This window comes from Phragmites australis, chromosome 23 (assembly GCF_958298935.1).
Source record: "Phragmites australis chromosome 23, lpPhrAust1.1, whole genome shotgun sequence".
Lineage (NCBI taxonomy): Eukaryota > Viridiplantae > Streptophyta > Magnoliopsida > Poales > Poaceae > Phragmites > Phragmites australis.
Window position 1 is genome coordinate 18279154 of NC_084943.1, and position 19660 is coordinate 18298813.

Consider the following 19660-nt stretch of genomic DNA (forward strand, 5'->3'; position numbering starts at 1 on the left):
GGCTTTAGCATAGTGCCCGCAGAATCGCTGCACCATGCCGTTGACGAATGTCCACCTACCCTGAAGAGACTTCTTGTTCCGAGTGGTAGGGAACTCCTTGTGCTCGTAGTAAAATGTCTCGATCCTCTGCCAGAAAGCCCCCATACTCTGGTTCGTTCCCACCACGGGATCCATACTCACGTTGAGCCACGACTTGACTAGCAGAAGGTCCTCCTGGATAGTGTAACTGCTTCCACGACCACATGCCGCTGGCAACTCGTTCTGTTCTTCGGACGTAGGAAGCTGCGTCCCGATGAAGTCATCCTGAGTGGGCGGCACAACATCGTCCCACGGAATGTCATCCTCATCACCCCGAAGAAAAGGGGCATACTCCATACTGCTCCTGAAATATGGGACAAAGGCTATGAAATACATGAACCATGCACTTTATTCGACAAAGACAATACACAAAGACAGTAAGGAACATATGGTTTCGTTATATCAGTACAGCACAAGAAATATGGGACAAAGGCTATGAAATACATGAACCATGCACTTTATTAGACAAAGTCAATACACAAAGACAGTAAGCAACATATGGTTTCGTTATATCAGTACAACACAACACTACGTTTATTACCACTGCATTAAACCCGACTACATAGAGCAACTCACTGCGTACGCCACGACCTATCGGATTCTATTGACATAGAGTCCGCTGAATCTCCACACAACAGCTCATCGCCGCTCCAATCCACTGGAACAATGTCGTTGCAGTCGACATCCTGTGAACCGGACCCATCCTCGAGCAAAGTGGTGGCCTCCGACACTTCCTTGCGGCCATCACCAGTCTGCAGCGCATCTTCCACTTGGAACACGAGCATCTCCAGTTCCCCGGCAATGTTCTCGACCTGAAGGAGAGCTCGGTTCAGGTCCACATCGGCAGGGGTGCCCTCCGTACTCAAGTTGTCTTTCACGACTTTCTTCAGTTCTACCGCCATTTGTTCGACGTGGTCCTGCATTTTGGAGACAAGGGCGGCGAGCGAAGCGGCGTCCATCTACAACCAATGCGGCCGATGGCTCAACTGAGAATCTGTTACCTACCAATCATGCATGAAGTCTGTACATGTACCTAATGTTCCTCTCCATACAGTCATAGTACAGTACCAACACTATGCTGACACTTGCAGTAATTAAGCAGAAATGTAAAGATGACACAAACACATGGCATTCTGTGTCCTGCAGCAGGCAAAATTCTGGTACATGACACTATATATGGACCATTATTTACTATCTAAAATGAATGAAGCATTCTGGTTCATTGCGTTAACCAATAATTCTGGTACATGACACTATATATGGACCATTATTTACTATCTAAAATGAATGAAGCATTCTGGTTCATTGCGTTATTGAATATGCCTGACACAAACAGATCATATGGACGAAATCAACAGGTCAGCTGGTATTTGCAACTGGATATCACTACTGTGGCCAACAGGTAGGAATAGCTATGTGTATATATACCAAAGGCAGTGTGTATCCTCAAAGGAAGACAGTGTGTATCCTCAATTCTATACAGTGTGTCGATATATGAAATACAGTGTCTACATAAGAAAGATCAGTGCATATAGCTCAAGCAAAGCCACACTAGCCACACCAGCTAGGCCAGGAGAGCCCTTTATTTCATCTCAGGTTTCAAAAAGAAACAATTAGGTTTCAGCCGGGGAAACAGTTTGCACGCATTACCAAACATAGTTTGCACAATGTTAGCTATGTGTATATAAACCAAACATAGTTTGCACAATTTTAGGGGCAAGGGAAAGATCAGTGCATACTACACATAGCTCAATCAAAGCAACACTTTTACTAATACACATACCAAAGACAGGAGAGCACATGACTCCATGATGTCAGATCCACAGCTCAAATGCAAGTCTACCACAATTTTACTAATCTTCAGGTCTAGCACATGAATGCAAAGGGAGCAAATACCAATTCAACTACATTGCTTATCAACTACACAGCTCAAATGCAAGTCTACCACAATTTTAGAAATCTTCAGGTCTAGCACATGAATGCAGAGCCCGCAAATATCAATTCAACTACATTGCTTATCATCACCTAAGCCTTCACTGTGTGCTTTCCAGATCAACCAAAGCCTTCACTGTGTGCTTTCCAGATTAACCAAGCAACTGTTCCAGTTCATAACCGGATCAACCAAGCATGGTCTGAACTACCTGTGGGCACCATGAATCGCCGTCGAAGCTACATGCTCTGCGTCTACACGCTTGCCACAGCCACAACCGAACCGAGGCGCCGTGGACAACCCAATCCCTAATGCAAAGTGAACAAATCCCTAATCCCTAATGCAAAGTGAACAAATCGCAAATCCCTAATGCAAAGTGAACAAATCCCTAATCCCTAGCGCTGTGGACAACCCAATCCCTAACGCCGATGCACCCACCTCGGTCCCCCCCCCACCAGCGGCCACCGCATGGTCTCCAGTAGCGCGAGAGGACTTACGTTGCTGCACTGGAGGTCTTCCTTGGTGCTGTAGCCGAGCCGGCGGACGGCGGGGACGATGGAACTGCCTCCGCCGGATCTGCTCCCCTCCTCTCCTCCTCCGCAGGGACCGCCGCCGAGGGCCCCGACCTTCCGCGCTTCCGCCCGAGTCCGTCCCCGCCGTCCTCACCGCCGCGGCGCCTCGCCAGATCCCCTTCCTCCGCGCCTCGGGAGCTGGTGGCTATCCTATCCGCTCGCCCGAATGCCTCGTCCAGCGCCATCGGGTTTTGCCGAACGCGTCGCACCCCGCATCCCTGTGGAACGCGATACCGAGTCCGTTGGAGCCGCGTCCGGGCGCCCGCCAGCCGCAACAGGAAGAATGCCGACCCGATACCGACTCGGTTGGAGACGGTCTAAGCATGGGGCCGAACTGGTTGACCTGACGAGGAGCGCCCAGAGAGTCATGGCCGATTGTACGGTGCGCTCGCCGGCGGCGGCTTGGCCAACGGGCGGCACCAAAGGACTCAGCGTGCAATGGGGGTTCGTCCAAGGTGACATGCACAAGGCAGCTACAGCCACATGGAGCTCGCCGGCGTCCATGGCGCGCAGCAGCTCGGTGCGCGTGGCTGGAGCAAGGGAGCACACGGGGATGGAGGAAAAAGGGAGCAGCGAGCCTCACCAGTGCGTAGGCAAGCTCACCCAAGGTTCATCCTGCGTGGGGAGGTGCTGGTGCTGCAGCAGCGATTCACGGCAATGAGGCATCGCCAGCCGGAGTTGGAGAGGAAGAACGGCGCGAAACCCGATTTGGCCTGGGAACTGAGGGATTCACGCGGGATTCGGCGGGGAAAGCTCCGCACGACCTTACAAAGCGCGATTGGGGCTTGATTGGGCGGATCTGTTCTTGGTGGCTTCGGATTCGAGCTTGGGGTGCTGGAATGGTGGTGCTCTGCTTTTGTTTTTGTGCGGCTGACAGAGAGAGCTGCGAAGGAGAGGAGAAGCAGGAGGCCGAGAGGAGGTGGAGCATCCCCAGGAACAGTGGAGCTCTTTGGGGATCCCTTCTTGGTGGATCTGGGCATGGGGAAGCTTGGCAACAAAAAGATCAGTAGCTCGGCTGGGTGCTGCCATGGCGTGGGGGTTAGTTCATAGAGAAGAACTAGGGAGGGAGCAGGAGAGCTAGAGCAGGGGAAGGATAAGGCTCTCGGTGTACTCATCCACAACAGAGAGAGGAGAGGAGCTGGGGCACCGCCCAAGTCCTGCTATGGTCGCCGGCCACGTGGAGCTCAGTCTCTGGGAGTTTTGTCGAGAGGTAGACGAAGATAACTTTTCTCGGATGAACAATACCCGATCATGAATATTACCCGTGGTCGATTATTCTCTCCCTCTTTCACAGCTTGTACAGGGGTGCTCCTGTGCACCAAAAATTATGAAACTTTTTATGGAGCAACTAAAATTCAAGATGAATCTATTTGAGTTGGTTGCACCCTAAAAGCCTGTGTAGATTTCAATTTAAAATTCCACAAATAATGATATTTTTATAAATTTAATAATTTTTAAGGTCTCAAATAAATTCCTAAAAATCTGAGAAAATTCACTAATATTACTTTCATGTGGTGTACTAATTTTTAAAATTATTTCTAACCCTAGGTTTATATGGTGAAAAGATGAGTTGCTTTGTAAAGCTCCATTTAAATGTATTTCTATTATTTCATATGATATTCTCTTTTTAATTAAATTTGAATTCAAACTAACTCAAGATTCCAAAAAATTCATCCAAATGCTTATGAATGCTTCTGAAATGTATGCAAATATGAATATGCATAATTTGATGTGTGACAGGAACATTGGGGAAAACATAGGAATAGGGATATGAAAGGAGTGTAGGCAGAAAACAGAGGATTGAGAAAATAGAGAGATGTGGTAGAGTTGGGTGTTTGGAAGACATGAATCAAGTTGCAATAATTAGTGTAGTATATATAGCACTAGTTTAAGAAATGTGCAAAAATGTATGATTAAATCATTTCAAATACAGGCAAATCCGACATAAAACACACAACAGTTTATTATTAGGTTACATGCATCGACTAACTCACTCAAGAGCTAACTAATAGTGAAGAAAGTGTAATTCACTTGTATTTGAACATCCCCTCGCGTGAAGGGTCTATCAGGCCTTAGATGTGGAATAGAAACGGCTGTCAAATCTTTTTTTATTTTTATTAAACTATGTTGTCTAGACATGAGACATCTTACTCTTATACCATATTGAGTTGTATGTACCAATCAACTCACCAAAAAACTAAGTTGATGGGAAAAGATAGATAATTCACTTATACTCAGACCCGAGCATGGCTGACAAAAAGCCCAAAAAATTTTGGACCTAAAATGGCTGCCCAAGCGCGGTCCTAAGCTCCCATTGGGCAACAAATTTGAGCCATGGTCTTGCCAAGCCGCCCGATGATTTTTACGTGGAAAATAATCAAATTTAATATTTCGGGTTGGGCTTGCAACTTATGCCCAAGCCCGCCGATAGCAGCCAACAGACCTATTTGGGCGGGCCAAAATTAGGCTGGGTCCGATATTTTTTCGCTCTGGGCTCTTTTTTTTCTCAGTTCTACTTATACTCCAGCACATTTTGTTCATCAAATACTTTGTTTCTACTGATGTGTGCACTGTCACTTTTTGCACTTCAATCTTGAGCACTCCTTGTGGCTCATGGTTATGATTCTCTGTTCCATTTAAGCACAGAGCTCCAAGACATCGACCTCACATGTTCTCTCCTTCTCACCGTCCTTCTCATCTCCTCAATCCAGCGGATGAGAATAACAAATCAATCGGCCGCTAGTGAGGTGGGGCAGGAAACAAAAGGTAAGTAGGTGTCCTAGATAAGTGAAAAGCCAACCTCTCGATGGCGAAATCACTTCTGAAGGAGAAACCCCCAAGATTTGCTCCAGGTGGAATCTTAGAAAAAGGCCAACTAATAAACGAAAATACAAATAATGATAGAAATATTTTGAAGTTGTAGGGGGTCTCCAATAAAGGAATGGAGACTTGCTCGAGGGACTTGATTCAAGAACAGCAAGCTGACTTCATTGTTTTGCAAGAAACCATGAGGAAAAGCTTTAGGGGCAAATTCTTTAGAAAAATATATGCTAGAAAATCCTATGCTTGGCATTTGTTGTCCTCCTCTGGTAGATCAGGTGGCATCTTATGTAGAGTTAATTTGGATATATTTGATGTTGATTCCTTCTCTTTTGGAAGGTTTCACATTCTGGCTAGTGTGACTGATAAAAAAAGCTAATAAGAAATGGACAATGGTCACTTTGTATGGCCCTGCTCAGGAAGAAGAAAAGGACCAGTTCCTCCTTGAATTGTCTAGCATTTGTCAGGCTAACACTCTTCCCTTGCTAGTTGGTGGGGACTTTAACATCCTAAGATTCAGCACTGAGAAAAACAAAAGATTTCAAGAAAATAAAGTCACTGATATGTTTAATGCTATTATAAACTCTTATGAGCTCAGGGAGTTGTTTATATCTGGTGGCAAGTATACTTGGAGCAATAACAGAATGAATCCAACTATGAAAAAATTGGATAGGGTCCTCATGAGTAAAAACTGGGAACAAACGTTTCCCCTTGTGACTCTTAAAAAGATTCCTAGATGTGCATCTTACCACAATCCACTTGTATTGAACACTGGTGATGAGCCAATCAGACAACTAAAACCTTTTTCTTTTGAATTGTCTTGGCTCTCTCACTCTGATTTCATGCTTAAGATTGTTGAGATCTGGAGTAAACCAGTGACTGCTAATTCTAACTTGGATGTGTGGTCAATTAAAGAGAAAAGGGTTAAAAAAAATTTGAAAGGATGGGGAAATAATCTTAGAGGGGAGACTAGAAGAAAGATAAAATTCTCAATGATGAATTACTTGCCCTTGAAAATCTTGTGGAAGAACATATTCTAAATGAGACTCAGCTAAGAAGAAAAAGTGAGATCCAATTAGAGCCGATGCATATGCTGGAAGAGGAAGAAATTTACTAAAATAAAAGATCCAACTCTAAATGGCTTCTAAAAGGGGATAATAACACAGAGTTTTTCCATAGAATTGCAAATGGCAAAAAAAAAGAACACTATTTTTTTCATCCAGCAGGATGATAGAATTATTGAGGGTGATGAGAATCTTCTCCTTCATACCACTCAATATTACAAATAACTCTTTGGTCCTCGGGATGAACCTCTCTTCCATTTAAATGCAAACTGCTTGGATAGTGATGAAAAATAATTGTTGATGAAAATATAGCCTTAAACACTCCTTTCACAGTGAAGGAAGTTAAATATGCTATCTTCTCTATGGAGAAAAATACTCCTCCAGGGCCTGATCACTTACCTATTGAGTTCTACTAGCAATGATGGGAAATCATTGAGTTGGATCTCATGAATATGTTCCATGATTTCTATGAGCATGATTTAGACATCTGCAGATTAAATTATGGGACCATTACCCCTTTACCCAAATTGAAAGAGGCTAATAAAATTCAACAATACAGACATATCTGCCTCCTAAATATAAGCTACAATATTTTCACTAAAGTGATGACCTTGATACTTGAAAAATACATGCACATGCTGATTAATCGTTGCCAGAATGCTTTTATAAAAGATAGTAATATAATGGAGGGGATTATGTGTCTTTATGAAACCCTACATGACACTAGAATAAAAAAGAAGGATCGTTTAGTGTTGAAACTTGACTTTGAAAAGGTTTACCATAAGGTAAATTGGGAGTTCCTTTTCAATTGCCTTAAACAAAGGGGGTTTAGTGAGAGAGTGGTAACTCGGGGTACCCTAAGTGTGAAAATAAATAGGAAAATTGTGCCTTATTTTTAAAGAAAAAAGGTGTCATGCAAGAACCCCAAAACAAAGGGGGTCTGGGAATATAGAATCTCATGAAGCTTAATGTTAGTTTGTTGTGCAAATGGTGGTGAAAACTTGAAAACGAAAATGGTATATGGTAATAGATTGTAGAAAAAAAAAAGTACATCCACAGTAAATATGTATCCCAGTTAAAGCCAAACCCTAAATATTCCTCTGTGTGGAATGACTTACTAAAGGTTAAAATTTTTTACTTGGCCGGCAGAAAATGAGAATTTGGAATGGAAAAAAACTCACTTTTGGAGAGATGCATGGTGCGGTGAGGTCTCATTCAGTGACAAATTTAGAGGTCCTTTTGAGATTTGTAATAACCAAAACTTGATTGTGGCAACTGCTGCTTCTAAACAATGGAACTTTTTTTTATAGAAGATGGCTTAATGAAGAGCTTCAGTGCCAATTAAGAAGGTTGAAAGATGCTCTATTGACTTGTGCGCTGTCCCTTGAGATAGAAAACCTGATTTGACATTGAGGGAATGCTAGGAAGTTTTCTGTGAAGTCAATATACAAATATCTATGTAGAACTCAGGTTGGTCTGCATCATAACATAATTTAGAAAGATAAAATCCCTTTGAAAATCAAAATTTTTATGTGGTTGGTGCATCAAAATGCTATCCTTACTAAAGATAATCTTATCAGAAGGAAGTGGAAAGGAGACCTAAATGTGTCTTCTGTTGTGAACCTGAGAGCACTAACCATATGTTCTTTGGATGCACCATGGCTAATTTTGGAGTTTAATTGGTTTGGTCATTGGGGGCTAACGTCGACCAGAAAGCGTAGATCAGTATTTTTGTTGGGTCTAACATTCCCTCCTTGGTGGGGAAACTTTTTATATGACGGGTTTAGCTGTTTTTATTTGGGCTATCCGGAGAATGAGAAATAGAGTGGTTTTCGATTAAAAAACCAGTTCGATCTCCTACTGAGATTGTGTGCTATGTGTGTTTTTTCTTTCGATATTGGGTAAGTCTCCTTGATGATCAGCACAAAGACGTGCTGATGGTAAGAACGCAGACACTGTATGAGATGATACTATTCTTCTATTTTAAGAAGTAGGACGACATGTTACAAAGCCGCAAGAGAGCAAAGAGAGGAGAGTGTCCCAGCCGGTGCAATCATCGAGATTGTGTAGAGGGTTTTTGGTGTTTAGCTGTTATTCCTGTTGTCTTTTGTAAATATGATCAGGTGTCCTGTCACTGGATTGTCTTAGCATATGTCGTTAGCATTATGTGCTGTGTTAAGCGTCTTAATGGTTACTCTGATGTGTCTATTTGTGTCTCGTTGGCAGTTTTTGCTAGGGGGCAGTTCTGCTATAGTTGTTCCAACTTTGTCTTTAGTCCGTTTTGCTATAAATGTTTCGGTCCGGAGGATAAGACTGTTTGTAATTTCGTTGGCTTTTGTAATAAAATCTGGGGATAACCCGTTGTGAAAAAAAAAGTGAGGCGGGGCAGGGGAAGTTGGCATATCAGGTCGCCGGGGCGCGGAGCAGGCCTGCGCGGGAAGGGCGGCGGTTCCCGGGACGACGACGGCGGCGGTAGAGATGAGATTGCCATGGGGGAAGTGATGAACCAGGTTCTTGTGGTACGATTCCTCGTTCTTTCCTCTCTTGTTCATGCGCGCTGCATCGGGCATACGCGAAGGAAAAGAAAACCAGAGATCGGAGTGGAATTTTCATTTCTTGTGAAATCAGCATCTAGGTACAGCATTCCGAAGTAAAGGAATCGGCTCTTCTCCATTCCAACTTCCAAACGCTTATCCCTAACTTCCTTTCCTCCGTTTTGCGATTCCTACAACTTTCCTTTGAAATTCTTTCAATCCAAATAGGGCCTAATTCTTTGCTACAAGTTCCCTCTGCAAGCGCTAGCTATCCTGCTAGTATATAAGATGTGGTAGATACATGTGGCACTACTGCAAGGTAATTCCATACACATCTGGCGCTTGATTTTTTCGTACCCACTAGTCACATTATGGTCCACTACATTAACATCCAACAACTTTTTCCTGTCAACGCAATTCCTAAAATCTTGCATTTTGATTTGTTAACACGGATGAAACTATTGGAGTAACATGATCAAATCATCAGGATAGAAAGTCCTGATCACTTTCTTACAGTTTAGTGTTAGAAGCTCATTTTGTTTGCATATAACAATTAGTTTAAACTTATTTTGCATTTACCAATTATGTTCCCTTTACATCTTTTTTAGTACCGTTTATTAGTTTGAACATAACATGAACATTCTAGCTCTAAGTAGCATGCATGTTTTGTACCCCTTCCTTTATTATGGAGTTATTGGAGCATCTTAAAGATATGGCCAAATGTATGGACATAAAGATTATGAAATTACAATCATGCAATTTCCAAACATAACTAGACAAAGGGGATGTTTGAATGAGGGGCGTTGCCTCAGTGTTTTTTTAGGATTATTAGTTCAAATTTGAACTAAATGTTGACTATTTGGGTCTAAATCCCTATCCAAAAAGACCCTGAGAGGGAAATAAAGTGTGGGCATGTAACTAGGAGTATCCTGGGACTGGCTGTCGTCATTTGGAACTGGTTGTCACTGTCCTCTCTTATTACAACTCTTAGCAAATTATTGGACAAAATGTGGCATCCTGTTTTTTAACAGTACACAAGAAAGTAGATGTCCGAAATAAAACAACCCTCCTACATGACAGGCCACAAGGAGTAACGAACCAACTACAGAAACCAAATATAATTATTACGAGGACTGAAGAGAGCATATCACATGCATTTAATGTTGGCAATGTGCTGAACAAAGCCCCGGCAACTTCCCTCCAGTTTCTCCACGAACTCTCCTGGCATCTTTTGAGCATACAAGTGCTGAAGCAGCCTAAGATTTGTAAGGCCTTCAGGAACATTTTTCAGATTGCGCAGCTCATGAAGTTCTAGGTATGTTAAGTTTGTAATGGCGCCATCATTTATCTGAATTGACCTCAAATTCTCCAGTTTGCCAAGGTAGAGTTGCTTGAGCTTTGGAAACCATCCAGAACAGAATACCAAGGATTCCCCATCATATGCACAATAAAGGTTAAGATAAACAAGGTTTACCATTTGACATATGGAACTTAAGGGGTCTCTTATTAGCCCAGACCACCGCATTGTTAGGACCTTAAGCTTCTGAAAACCATCAGATGTTGGAAAAAGCATTCCTTCTGCCAACTTGCCAGTCAAGTATAACTTCTCAAGATTCTTGAGTGATCTCAAGTTTTGCAAGTCAAGGACTTCTTTTCCACCAGAAGTTGCGACTGCCAACTTTGTAAGGACAGTCATCTTCCTGATGGAAGCCCAGAGATCTTCGTTGTAGCTTTGTTGGACTCCTGTAATGCCCAAGCTTCTTAGTTGTGTCAGGTACCCAAGATTTTGAGCCAAATCTTTGTTGGCTTTCACCTCTCGAAGAGTCTGCAAGTGCTTGAGACTGCGGATATTGCCAGAAATCGATGTGCCATACAAATCATTACTCACAGACAAGTGCCGGAGGTTTGTGAGCATTGTTATTTCAGACGTCAACTCCCTCACACGGGCAAACCTGAGATGCAATGTCTGTAATTTCTTGAGCCTTGCCACTGATTTTGCTATTGTCCTCACTTTAGTACGAGAGAAATCAAGGTAGTGCAGATTGAATAAACCAGTTATGGCATCTGGAATGACCTCAAGGAGGGAGTATCTGAGGCACAGGACTCTTAACAGTTTGAAATTCGATGAAGCAGTGTTGATCCATTGAATTGGCACATGTTTGTCAAACAATAAAAATGAGCGCAGATGCTGTGAAGATGGACCTGGCTGATAGACTTGGCCTCCACTGTGCACCGATATACGGTTTGCTACATCGCCAATGTATGTTACATCTGGCTGATTACATATATGACCAAACCTCTCCTTTCTTGATATGGTCAGTGTCATTTCTCTGACAAGATCGTGTATCTGAAACCTTCTTGGTCGTCCAAATTCATTCCTTTCAGTTACTTGAATCAATGAGCGCCGAGTAAGTTCCTTGAGGTACTCCTCAGCTATTTCCTCCAGTGCTGTCTCTGTTCCTCGATCTTCCACAAAACCTTCAGCTACCCACAATCTGATTATCCAATTCCGTCGTATTTGGTAATCTTCAGGGAATAACCCACAGTACAGGAAGCAATTCCTCAAGTGGCTTGGAAGATCATTCAAACTTAACTTCAGAACGCTCGATACCCAGTTGAGTTCTGGGTTATTTGTTAGTTGCCAATTAAGTTGATTGTAGAATAGTCTCCACTCTTGCTCCTCCATTTCTCTGTAGGATAGAAGGCTCCCTATGGCTACAATAGCAAGGGGCAGGCCTTGGCATCTCTCCAAGATTTTGTTTGCCCACTGAACAAGACCTTGAGGGCAAGTTGATGTTTCCTTGCCAAGCTTTGAGAATGCCTTTTTACTGAAAAGTTTCCATGATTCTCTCTGTGAAAGAAGGCCAATTCTGATAGTATGGTTCTGCTGAGCTAATGATGCAACAGCTTCTATTCGAGTAGTAATGATGACTCTACTTCCGCACTTGTTCCTCACCAATGCTCGATCAAAGAATAACAAAAAATCTCTGTTCCACATGTCATCCAAAACAATAAGGTATCTCTTGTTCGTGAGATAACTATGGATCCTCTCGGCAAAATATGTGTGATCAGTTGTACCATGTTCATCTGAGTTATGAAGTTGCTTTATGACTTTACTCAAAAGGTCTTCGACATGATAATTTTGTGATACTGTGATCCAGGCATAACAATCGAAATTCTTCGTTACTTTTTGTTTCCTATAGATGCTTCTCACAATGGTTGTTTTGCCTGAACCTCCCATACCCAAGATGGAGATAAATGTGCGATCCATATTATCATCATCATTTATGTATTGTGTCAACTTCTTTGCTTCATCTTCGTTTCCTACGATTACCCCATCATCATCATCGTTTAAGTAGGAAGAATCAGACAGGTAATCCTGACGAGTGATATTGTGGCTCGATGGTTCACCACCAAGTCCAGATACTGTGATGCAATATCTCTCTTTCATAGTTGTTAGACTTTGAAGGCGTGCTTTTACTTGTTTTAGCTGAGCAGAAATATTACTCCAGGCCTTGACATTTTCTGAACGTCGGAACACTTTCTCCATGAAGCTTTCTGCATTGTCCATTTTCCCGAGGAGAAATGCATATTGGTCAATGATATCCTCAACTTCAGATGCTATCTTTCTTACATTCTTCAGCCAGGATTTGAGAACTTTGTCATTTTCGCTGTATGGATCTACTTGACTTATGTACGCTTGCATTATTTCGAATTCAGTCTCAATTTCCTTCATGCTGTTCTCTGCTTCAAGTAAAATGTTGCCTTCTCTCCCCAATTTGGACATAATTACATTCAGTGCAGCTCCACCTAAAGTAGTTGCAATTTTTTGAAGCACAACTAGTATCAAACCTTCTGCCATTGTTCTTGGCTTCAGCTACTTGACCCCTCCTGCATGCAATTTTAAAGCTGTGTTAAGTGGGGAAAATACCTTGGAAACACTGCATACAGGTCTGAAAGTATTTTTTTAAATAATTACTCATTAATCTCATTTTTATTTTTATTTTCTAATTGTCATTTTTTATCAGGTGTGTGTGTGCGCGTGCGTGTGCTCGTGCGTGTGGTATGAGGGTCAGTTAACACATAGAACAATGTCCTAACATAGACAAAAGGAGGAGCACTTCTTACCTTTCTTATAGTAGTAAATCCGGTTCTAGCTTGTCCAGTCGAACCCTTTCAAGTTCAGTGATTGGCTGAATTTTGGTAATTTGGTCCAAATGCACCTACACGTAGCAGCAAACAAACTCATGATGAAAATGTGCAGCTTGCTAGGTCGCTACAACAGACTATCCTTTTCCCCGTCTTAATACAAAGATATGCAGCTCTCATACGTATTCGAGAGAAAAAAAATATGCTGCTTGCTCATCAAGCAGTTAGTCTCCAGCACAGGATGGCAGAGAGAAAAGGAAGACTGAGAAGACTCATAAGAGAGATTCTAGCTGAACCATAAAGTAATAAATAAATACAATTGCGAGGAAAGAAAATTTTTGAAGATATAATAATCTAACAATAAAAGTAAAAATTTGGGAAAATCTATTTCAGGAACATAAGAAAATAAAATAAAACGGATTATGAAGCTTCTGCCTTAGGCAAAATAGCATGTGAAGCCCCTTCCCCAGGAGGAGGAAGCCATGAAAGAATGAAACTTGAAACAAGACTCACTAGTGGAGATAAAGAGGATTAAATTTAAAAGGACATGCTGATAGTACTTTATTCGTTTTATTTTTGAAATTGTTTTCTGGAACCTTTACACTGCTGCTTTAGCTCAATAAAATTGTTCTTGGTATGGACTGCAGACAGAGATTTCTGAACCAAGCTGGGTTGGAAGTATTTTCTTATTTCTTCCAAACAACAGCACTTTTCTTTGAGAAGAAGAAACAACGGTACATATTTAGAAGTTCCTGAGGCGTAAACAAAAAGACTCAAGCATACCACCATAATTCATGGAAATAACTATCCAAATAAAATTGTTCATAAAACAAAAACTCTATCTGTTACTGTGCAGGACTTGGCAGACTCTTGAGAAACAATACCATATGAAGAACTACCAGCCGCGAAAGCGGAAATGATAGGAGAATTGGATGGCACCAGTGTGTTATGGTTCTGAAGAGCTATAGCAGCAGCGTAGTTGAATTGAAAGGGGGAGGACGGTATGTGGTGAGGACGGCATGAAATATATGTGTTGAATGTGAACTTCCAATGGAAGGATAGGTCAAGTAACCAAGCCATGTAAGGGCTTCAGTTGACCTTTGACCCAGTTGCGAAGATCAGGTAAAAGAAAAGGATGTTAACAGTTGTTTAGTTGAACTACCCCAATCATTTGTCTGTTATGAAGACTTGCAAATTGAAGTTTGTTAACGAATGATTTATTACAGTTCATTTTCCTATATTTGGTTGACCATAGGAATGCAGAGATTGCTGATACTTGCAAGCAACCCTGTAGTATTGTAGGCTCCGGAACAGGGATGCAACTGGAATCTGCTGCATCTCCTGTGATTGCGCCAAAGACGATGATACCCTAATCCGTAGCTCTTTATAATTGCAATATCATTTTGTAAAAGATCAGTCAGGAGTGAAATGATATCAATCACGGTATGTACTTTACCGAAGCTCTTTAACCTCCAAAAAAACGAACAGACTTCGATCCATAATAATTTGAGTAATTCAACCACAAAAGAGGAAAAGGGCAAAAGCCATTCAAAATAAGACAGGTTTTGGTATCTAGGTCATGCTATTTTAAATACTTTTTGAAAGTGACGAGGTACATTAAGGCCAATTTTGGGCTCTAAGCCGTATTTTCTGACCCTTGCCCCAAAAAAAAAAATAGTAGCAAGGAAAGGAAACGAATTTCAGTTAGCTAGGACACACCACAAAGAAAGTAAAATCGTAGTGAAGAACAAGGCAGCAAGTGCACCATCTATCAGCAATGTGCTTTAGACCCGACAAGAGAGAGAGAGAGAGAGAGAGAGAGAGAGAGAGAGAGAGAGAGAGAGAGAGAGAGAGAGAGAGAGAGAGGAGGATATAGTCATCATTTGTTCCACTAATAAAGACTCTCAACAACGATTAAGTACATAATTCCTCAGAAATAAGGTATAAATCCCGCACTATGATTTCCCTTCATTCTGTTACAAAGAACTACGACAGAGCCTACAAATGACAAATGGAAAAATAAGTTCCATTTTTTTGTTTCCCGTTTCCTAAGACGTTTCTTATGTTTATCTAATAGAAGTTGATCCAAAATTCATGTCAGTACTTCTGCAATATTACACGTAAAACGAGTTCCGCCTATATCACAATAGACAAGCACTATTTAACATTTGTTAAAAAGATATTAACCTCGGATTATAATTTAGATTTCTTGAATTAAGGAACAGTTCAGAAATTGCAGGATGTATGAGACTCTGAAACAGATAGCAACAAAACAAATGATAATCTTAAGACAAATGTAGCAGGAAGAAAGGGAGCCTACTAGCAATTTCTAACTTAGCATTTGCTTGTCTTGGCTCCCGAGGTTACAAATACTATACCACAGATCTCAGGAGTCTAAGTGATAAGCACAATATAACCCAGAGGAGTCAATACAAAAGCAAAACATAATCCAGCAATGAGCTCAAGGTTATTTAGAACACAGGAACAATTAGATAGGCTCCCATCATATTATCCGAACAAATCTCTCAACAGCAGTAAAGTACACAATCCCTCAAAAATAAGGTACAATTCCTCACTCTGATTTCACCTCGTTCTGGCACAAACGAATAACAAATGGAAATAAATTCCATGTTTGTTTCCTTTTTTCGTAGCTAAGATGTTTTTGGAGCTGTCATCTCATGGGAATTGATCCAAAATTCAAGTCAGCACTTTTGAAGTATCACTTGGAAGAATGTTTTGGGTCATCTTAAATGCCCATTTAAGCCATTGTCAAAAGGAGTTAACTGAGCGTATCTTAAGTCCCCTTGTTCGTCCAGGGGCACCTCCTGAGACAGATGACAAATCAAGCGCTAGCCTGCGGGAAAGTTCAAATACAGAAGGGTGAGCATCAAATCATCCGCTAATAGCACAAAAATTGTAGGAAAAACAAGGGCCATATGACATACAAGCTTGTAGTTCCTTTCTCCGCTCCATTAGTCTCAGATTGCAACAAAATTTCTGAGTCGATTTTGGACACAGTAGAGTAACTTGCAGTTTCTTTACCATTCTTGGTAACTGACACATAATGAGATTCACTATCAGAAAACAAACTGAAGCATCAGCATACAGTGGAAGTAAGAAAGTTCATGAAACTTACAAAAATCATCTGCATCTACCTGGTCATCATCCAGAGAAAGCAACTTCTGCAGGTTGCAATAACATTATTTAGAAAGAGATGAGCAACATGACTGGAGTCTTGCATTCAAAAAGCTTAGGAAAAGAAAGCTTATGTAGCCAAATGAGCAGGGTGAATTACCTTCAAATTCTCATAGCAAGTTTCAAGGTCATCATTTACCAACAGATGATCAAAAAGACCAGGTGAATTGGACTGATCAAGCTCAGCCCGAGCATTTCTCAGTCGTTTCTGGATTTGTTCCTCTGTTTCTGTACCCCTGTATGACCAGAGTGTGAATCAAGCATGTTGTCTTGTTATATGACTAAGAATGAAAAAATCTATCACATGAGCTTAGCCTATCACTACATTTTATAAACTACAGATATACCGTGCCCGAAGGCGCTTCTCTAGTTCCTCGAACGATGGAGGGCATACAAAGATGAATATTGCTTCAAGAGAAGAAGCCCTCACAGATCGAGCTCCTTGGACATCAATGTCGAGAATACACCTCTTCAATGAAAAAGCAATGGAAAGATGAAGTAATTCACCTTTCAGAAATTTGTATGAAAAGAGTGTAGTAGTTTTACCTTCCCCTCATCAGTAACAGATTCAACTGCTTCAATACTTGTGCCATATACATTTCCATGAACATGAGCGAATTCAAGAAATTTACCCTCACTAATATCTTTCTCCATTTTGCTTCGTTCTGTGAAGTGGTAGTGAACTCCATCTATTTCCTTCTCCCTTGGAGCTCTTGTAGTGTGGCTAACAGAAAACCCAAACTTTGACGGATAGTCTTTCATCAACTTTGCAATCAATGTCCCTTTACCAACACCAGAAGGTCCACTAATCACAACTGGCTTTTGGCCCACGCCAATTACCCCCTTGCTCCAAGTAACAACTTCTGTGCCCTTGATTTTCCGCTGCTGTTTAACAAAGGGAGTGTCTATCTGAAATAAATAAAGCAGCAGAGTGTCAACATAATTAGGTGAATTATGTGAACGCATAAAGAGAAGTCCACACAAGAAGCAACAAGACATTTTTTAACATCCACAGGCCTCTTGAAAAGAAGCACACAGAGAAACATCATTAAGGTCCCCTGCACAAGCATCTAAAGAGAAAGAAATATGCAATTCTGAATTAACAGAACAGCAAACTTGTTGAATGCACCATGCCAATTACCATGACAATTTAGGCAACTTAACTATGTGACAATATAAATATACATTTGTCTTGTCACTAAGGTAAGGCCCAAAAGTACATCATGTCCTTACAGAAGGAACAACATTGTATGGCAGTTTTTGGAGACCACACCAAGAAAACAATTACTAAGATTTCCAAGAGAGTATCCAGTTTACTTGGTTCTGAGTCTTGAAAAAGATGAACAAATTCCTCCCTCTCAACATGATAAGAAGAATAATCCTAATAAATGGATCTAGTATCAATTTGCTAGTCTTTACCTCAAGGAACCAGATGGAATCATTCAAGGGGACACCCTTTTCAATAATCAGTATATTCTCGTCATTTACAAGAACCGCAGAGTGTGATTTGGTTGGCTGTGTCCCAAGTACTGTAGGTACAACCCTGCCATAAGACAACCGATACAAGTGAGAAACTACTAAAAAGTAGAGTGAAAGCAGAGTGCACAAGCAAAATGAAAGTCCAATACCAAGTCTGAGTTAGTTTGTCCAGAATTTTAATGTCAATGGATGACTTGGAGTCATCATCTGATCTGCCGATAACATACTGCAAAAGGGAGACAATGATGTTGCAATTTAGCTTTGGAGTATCCATTACTAAAATAAACAGCAATGAACAGTTACACGAGCAAAGTTAATTTAACTGCACACTAGCAAAGGTACCAGCCGGTTGCATGGTTCAAGCAGACAATCTTAGCTAATTCTGAGTAGGAGTTGGTACAAGAAGTTCATGCAGCATCATATATTGTGCCTACACTGCCTTTCTCCTTTGAAAGAGAAACGAGTAACTCAGCTCAAGATAGCTGAGGGTACTCGTGCTCCAAGCTACAAAGCATGACTGTATGTTCTGAGTCTAGAAAGACATCAAAGTCACGGCAGGCTTGCTAGTAATCGTCTTTTCTCAGTTGCATGTAACATAATACAAGTGACATCCCCAGCAACTGACAAAAAGCACCAGTGGCATTTAGGCATAACTGAAATGGCACCAAAGTTGATGTAAACAACTTTTTCATCCAACTCACCGTCTTATCGCCAGCGTCCACGGCATGCTGTCGGCAATCCTTGGACTCCAAGGCGACGCTCTCCACGCGGAAGTCAACAGCCTCTTCACCCTGTTTACAGGATCAAATTTATCAAGATCAGGAGCCACTTAGGCATGGGACGTGATCTGATCTTTCTTGGCATCACAACATGTGCTCGCACACGCGCACCGTAACAAACAAGCTACCACACGCACGTGCAAGCACGTAGATATACTACCAGCTAACCAACTTACCATGAACAGCGCCGTAATCACGGGCAGGTTCAACCTTGCTCACGCTCTGTCCACGAAAGCAAGAGCAGTAAGGATCAAAGCAAACAAGCAAACACATTCCGATTACTAACAGAACCATCCCAATCTCCGCAAACTGCACGGATTGGAGAGAAGCAAGCATTCTGATTTCAGGGCGCAGAGCAAAAGAGCGAAAGATTCCGCATAAAAAAAAAAACGAGCATTTCGTCCAAGCAAGAATCTTTTCAGTGGCAAATAATCAATTTACTGTCCAAGGAAAGCAAGGGGGCCAGCCACCCGACCAAGCAGAACGAGAAACCAACCCAGCCCCCAGGCCCCCGACGGATCTCCACTCCGCACCAGTGCCGCACGCGTCCCGTGGTGGGGGGGGGGGGGGTGGGGAGCGAACGCGCCGGCGAGGCAAGAAAGGAAGAACGAGAGGCGCCGCCGCGGCACGAGGAGAATACCTGGATCTGGACCGAGGAAAACCCGGCGCGGAGGAAGAATGCGGCGGCGGGCGGGTCAACGGCGCCGCCGCTGGGCCGGAGGAGGAGGGCAGATCAAACGAGGGCAGGGAATCGGTGGGGGAAGCGACGACGAGGCCGCGGGGGCTTTATACGACTTTTCCTTGTCTTTTTAGTTTTTTTTTTTTTTTTTTTTTTTGACCGCGTCGGCATTCAGTGGATCTGGTCTGGGTCCGGGACGGCAGTGGGCCCGGAACGGCAGCGGGCCCGGGCTCCAACAAGGCATCGTCCTTTTCTTTTGCCTTTCACTTTCCCCGGTTTGCACCTCACCCTACCTGCTCTTTCCTTTTCGTTCCACTGCAATTTCCATGGTTGACTCCAGCTCCAGGCTTGTTTCTCTTTGCTGGACTAGGTTCTAAGAAA

The 19660-nt window shown here is 42.2% G+C and overlaps 2 protein-coding genes and 1 long non-coding RNA gene across 3 annotated transcripts; 1 reads left to right on the forward strand and 2 right to left on the reverse strand.

The window, feature by feature from the left end:
* Positions 1-8817: 8817 nt before the first annotated feature.
* On the forward strand, positions 8818-14385 carry LOC133905831 (uncharacterized). Its single transcript, XR_009907705.1, has 2 exons — positions 8818-8983; positions 14004-14385. It is a non-coding gene; the product is annotated as an uncharacterized LOC133905831 (long non-coding RNA).
* LOC133905829 (disease resistance protein RPM1-like) lies at positions 9895-13278 on the reverse strand. Its single transcript, XM_062347603.1, has 2 exons — positions 13127-13278; positions 9895-12889 (listed from the first exon to the last, which is right to left on the reverse strand). The coding sequence occupies exon 2, from the start codon at positions 12858-12860 to the stop codon at positions 10146-10148; it is 2715 nt and encodes a 904-aa protein (XP_062203587.1). The 5' UTR covers positions 12861-12889; positions 13127-13278; the 3' UTR covers positions 9895-10145.
* A 1188-nt stretch (positions 14386-15573) lies between the features above and the next one.
* On the reverse strand, positions 15574-19399 carry LOC133905830 (guanylate kinase 1). The gene is made up of 11 exons (XM_062347604.1): positions 19241-19399; positions 18777-18822; positions 18523-18612; positions 17971-18047; positions 17762-17885; positions 16889-17251; positions 16690-16811; positions 16443-16578; positions 16284-16329; positions 16093-16201; positions 15574-16001 (listed from the first exon to the last, which is right to left on the reverse strand). Exons 2-11 carry the CDS (start codon positions 18777-18779, stop codon positions 15917-15919), a joined length of 1155 nt encoding a protein of 384 aa, XP_062203588.1. The 5' UTR covers positions 18780-18822; positions 19241-19399; the 3' UTR covers positions 15574-15916.
* Positions 19400-19660: the final 261 nt, after the last annotated feature.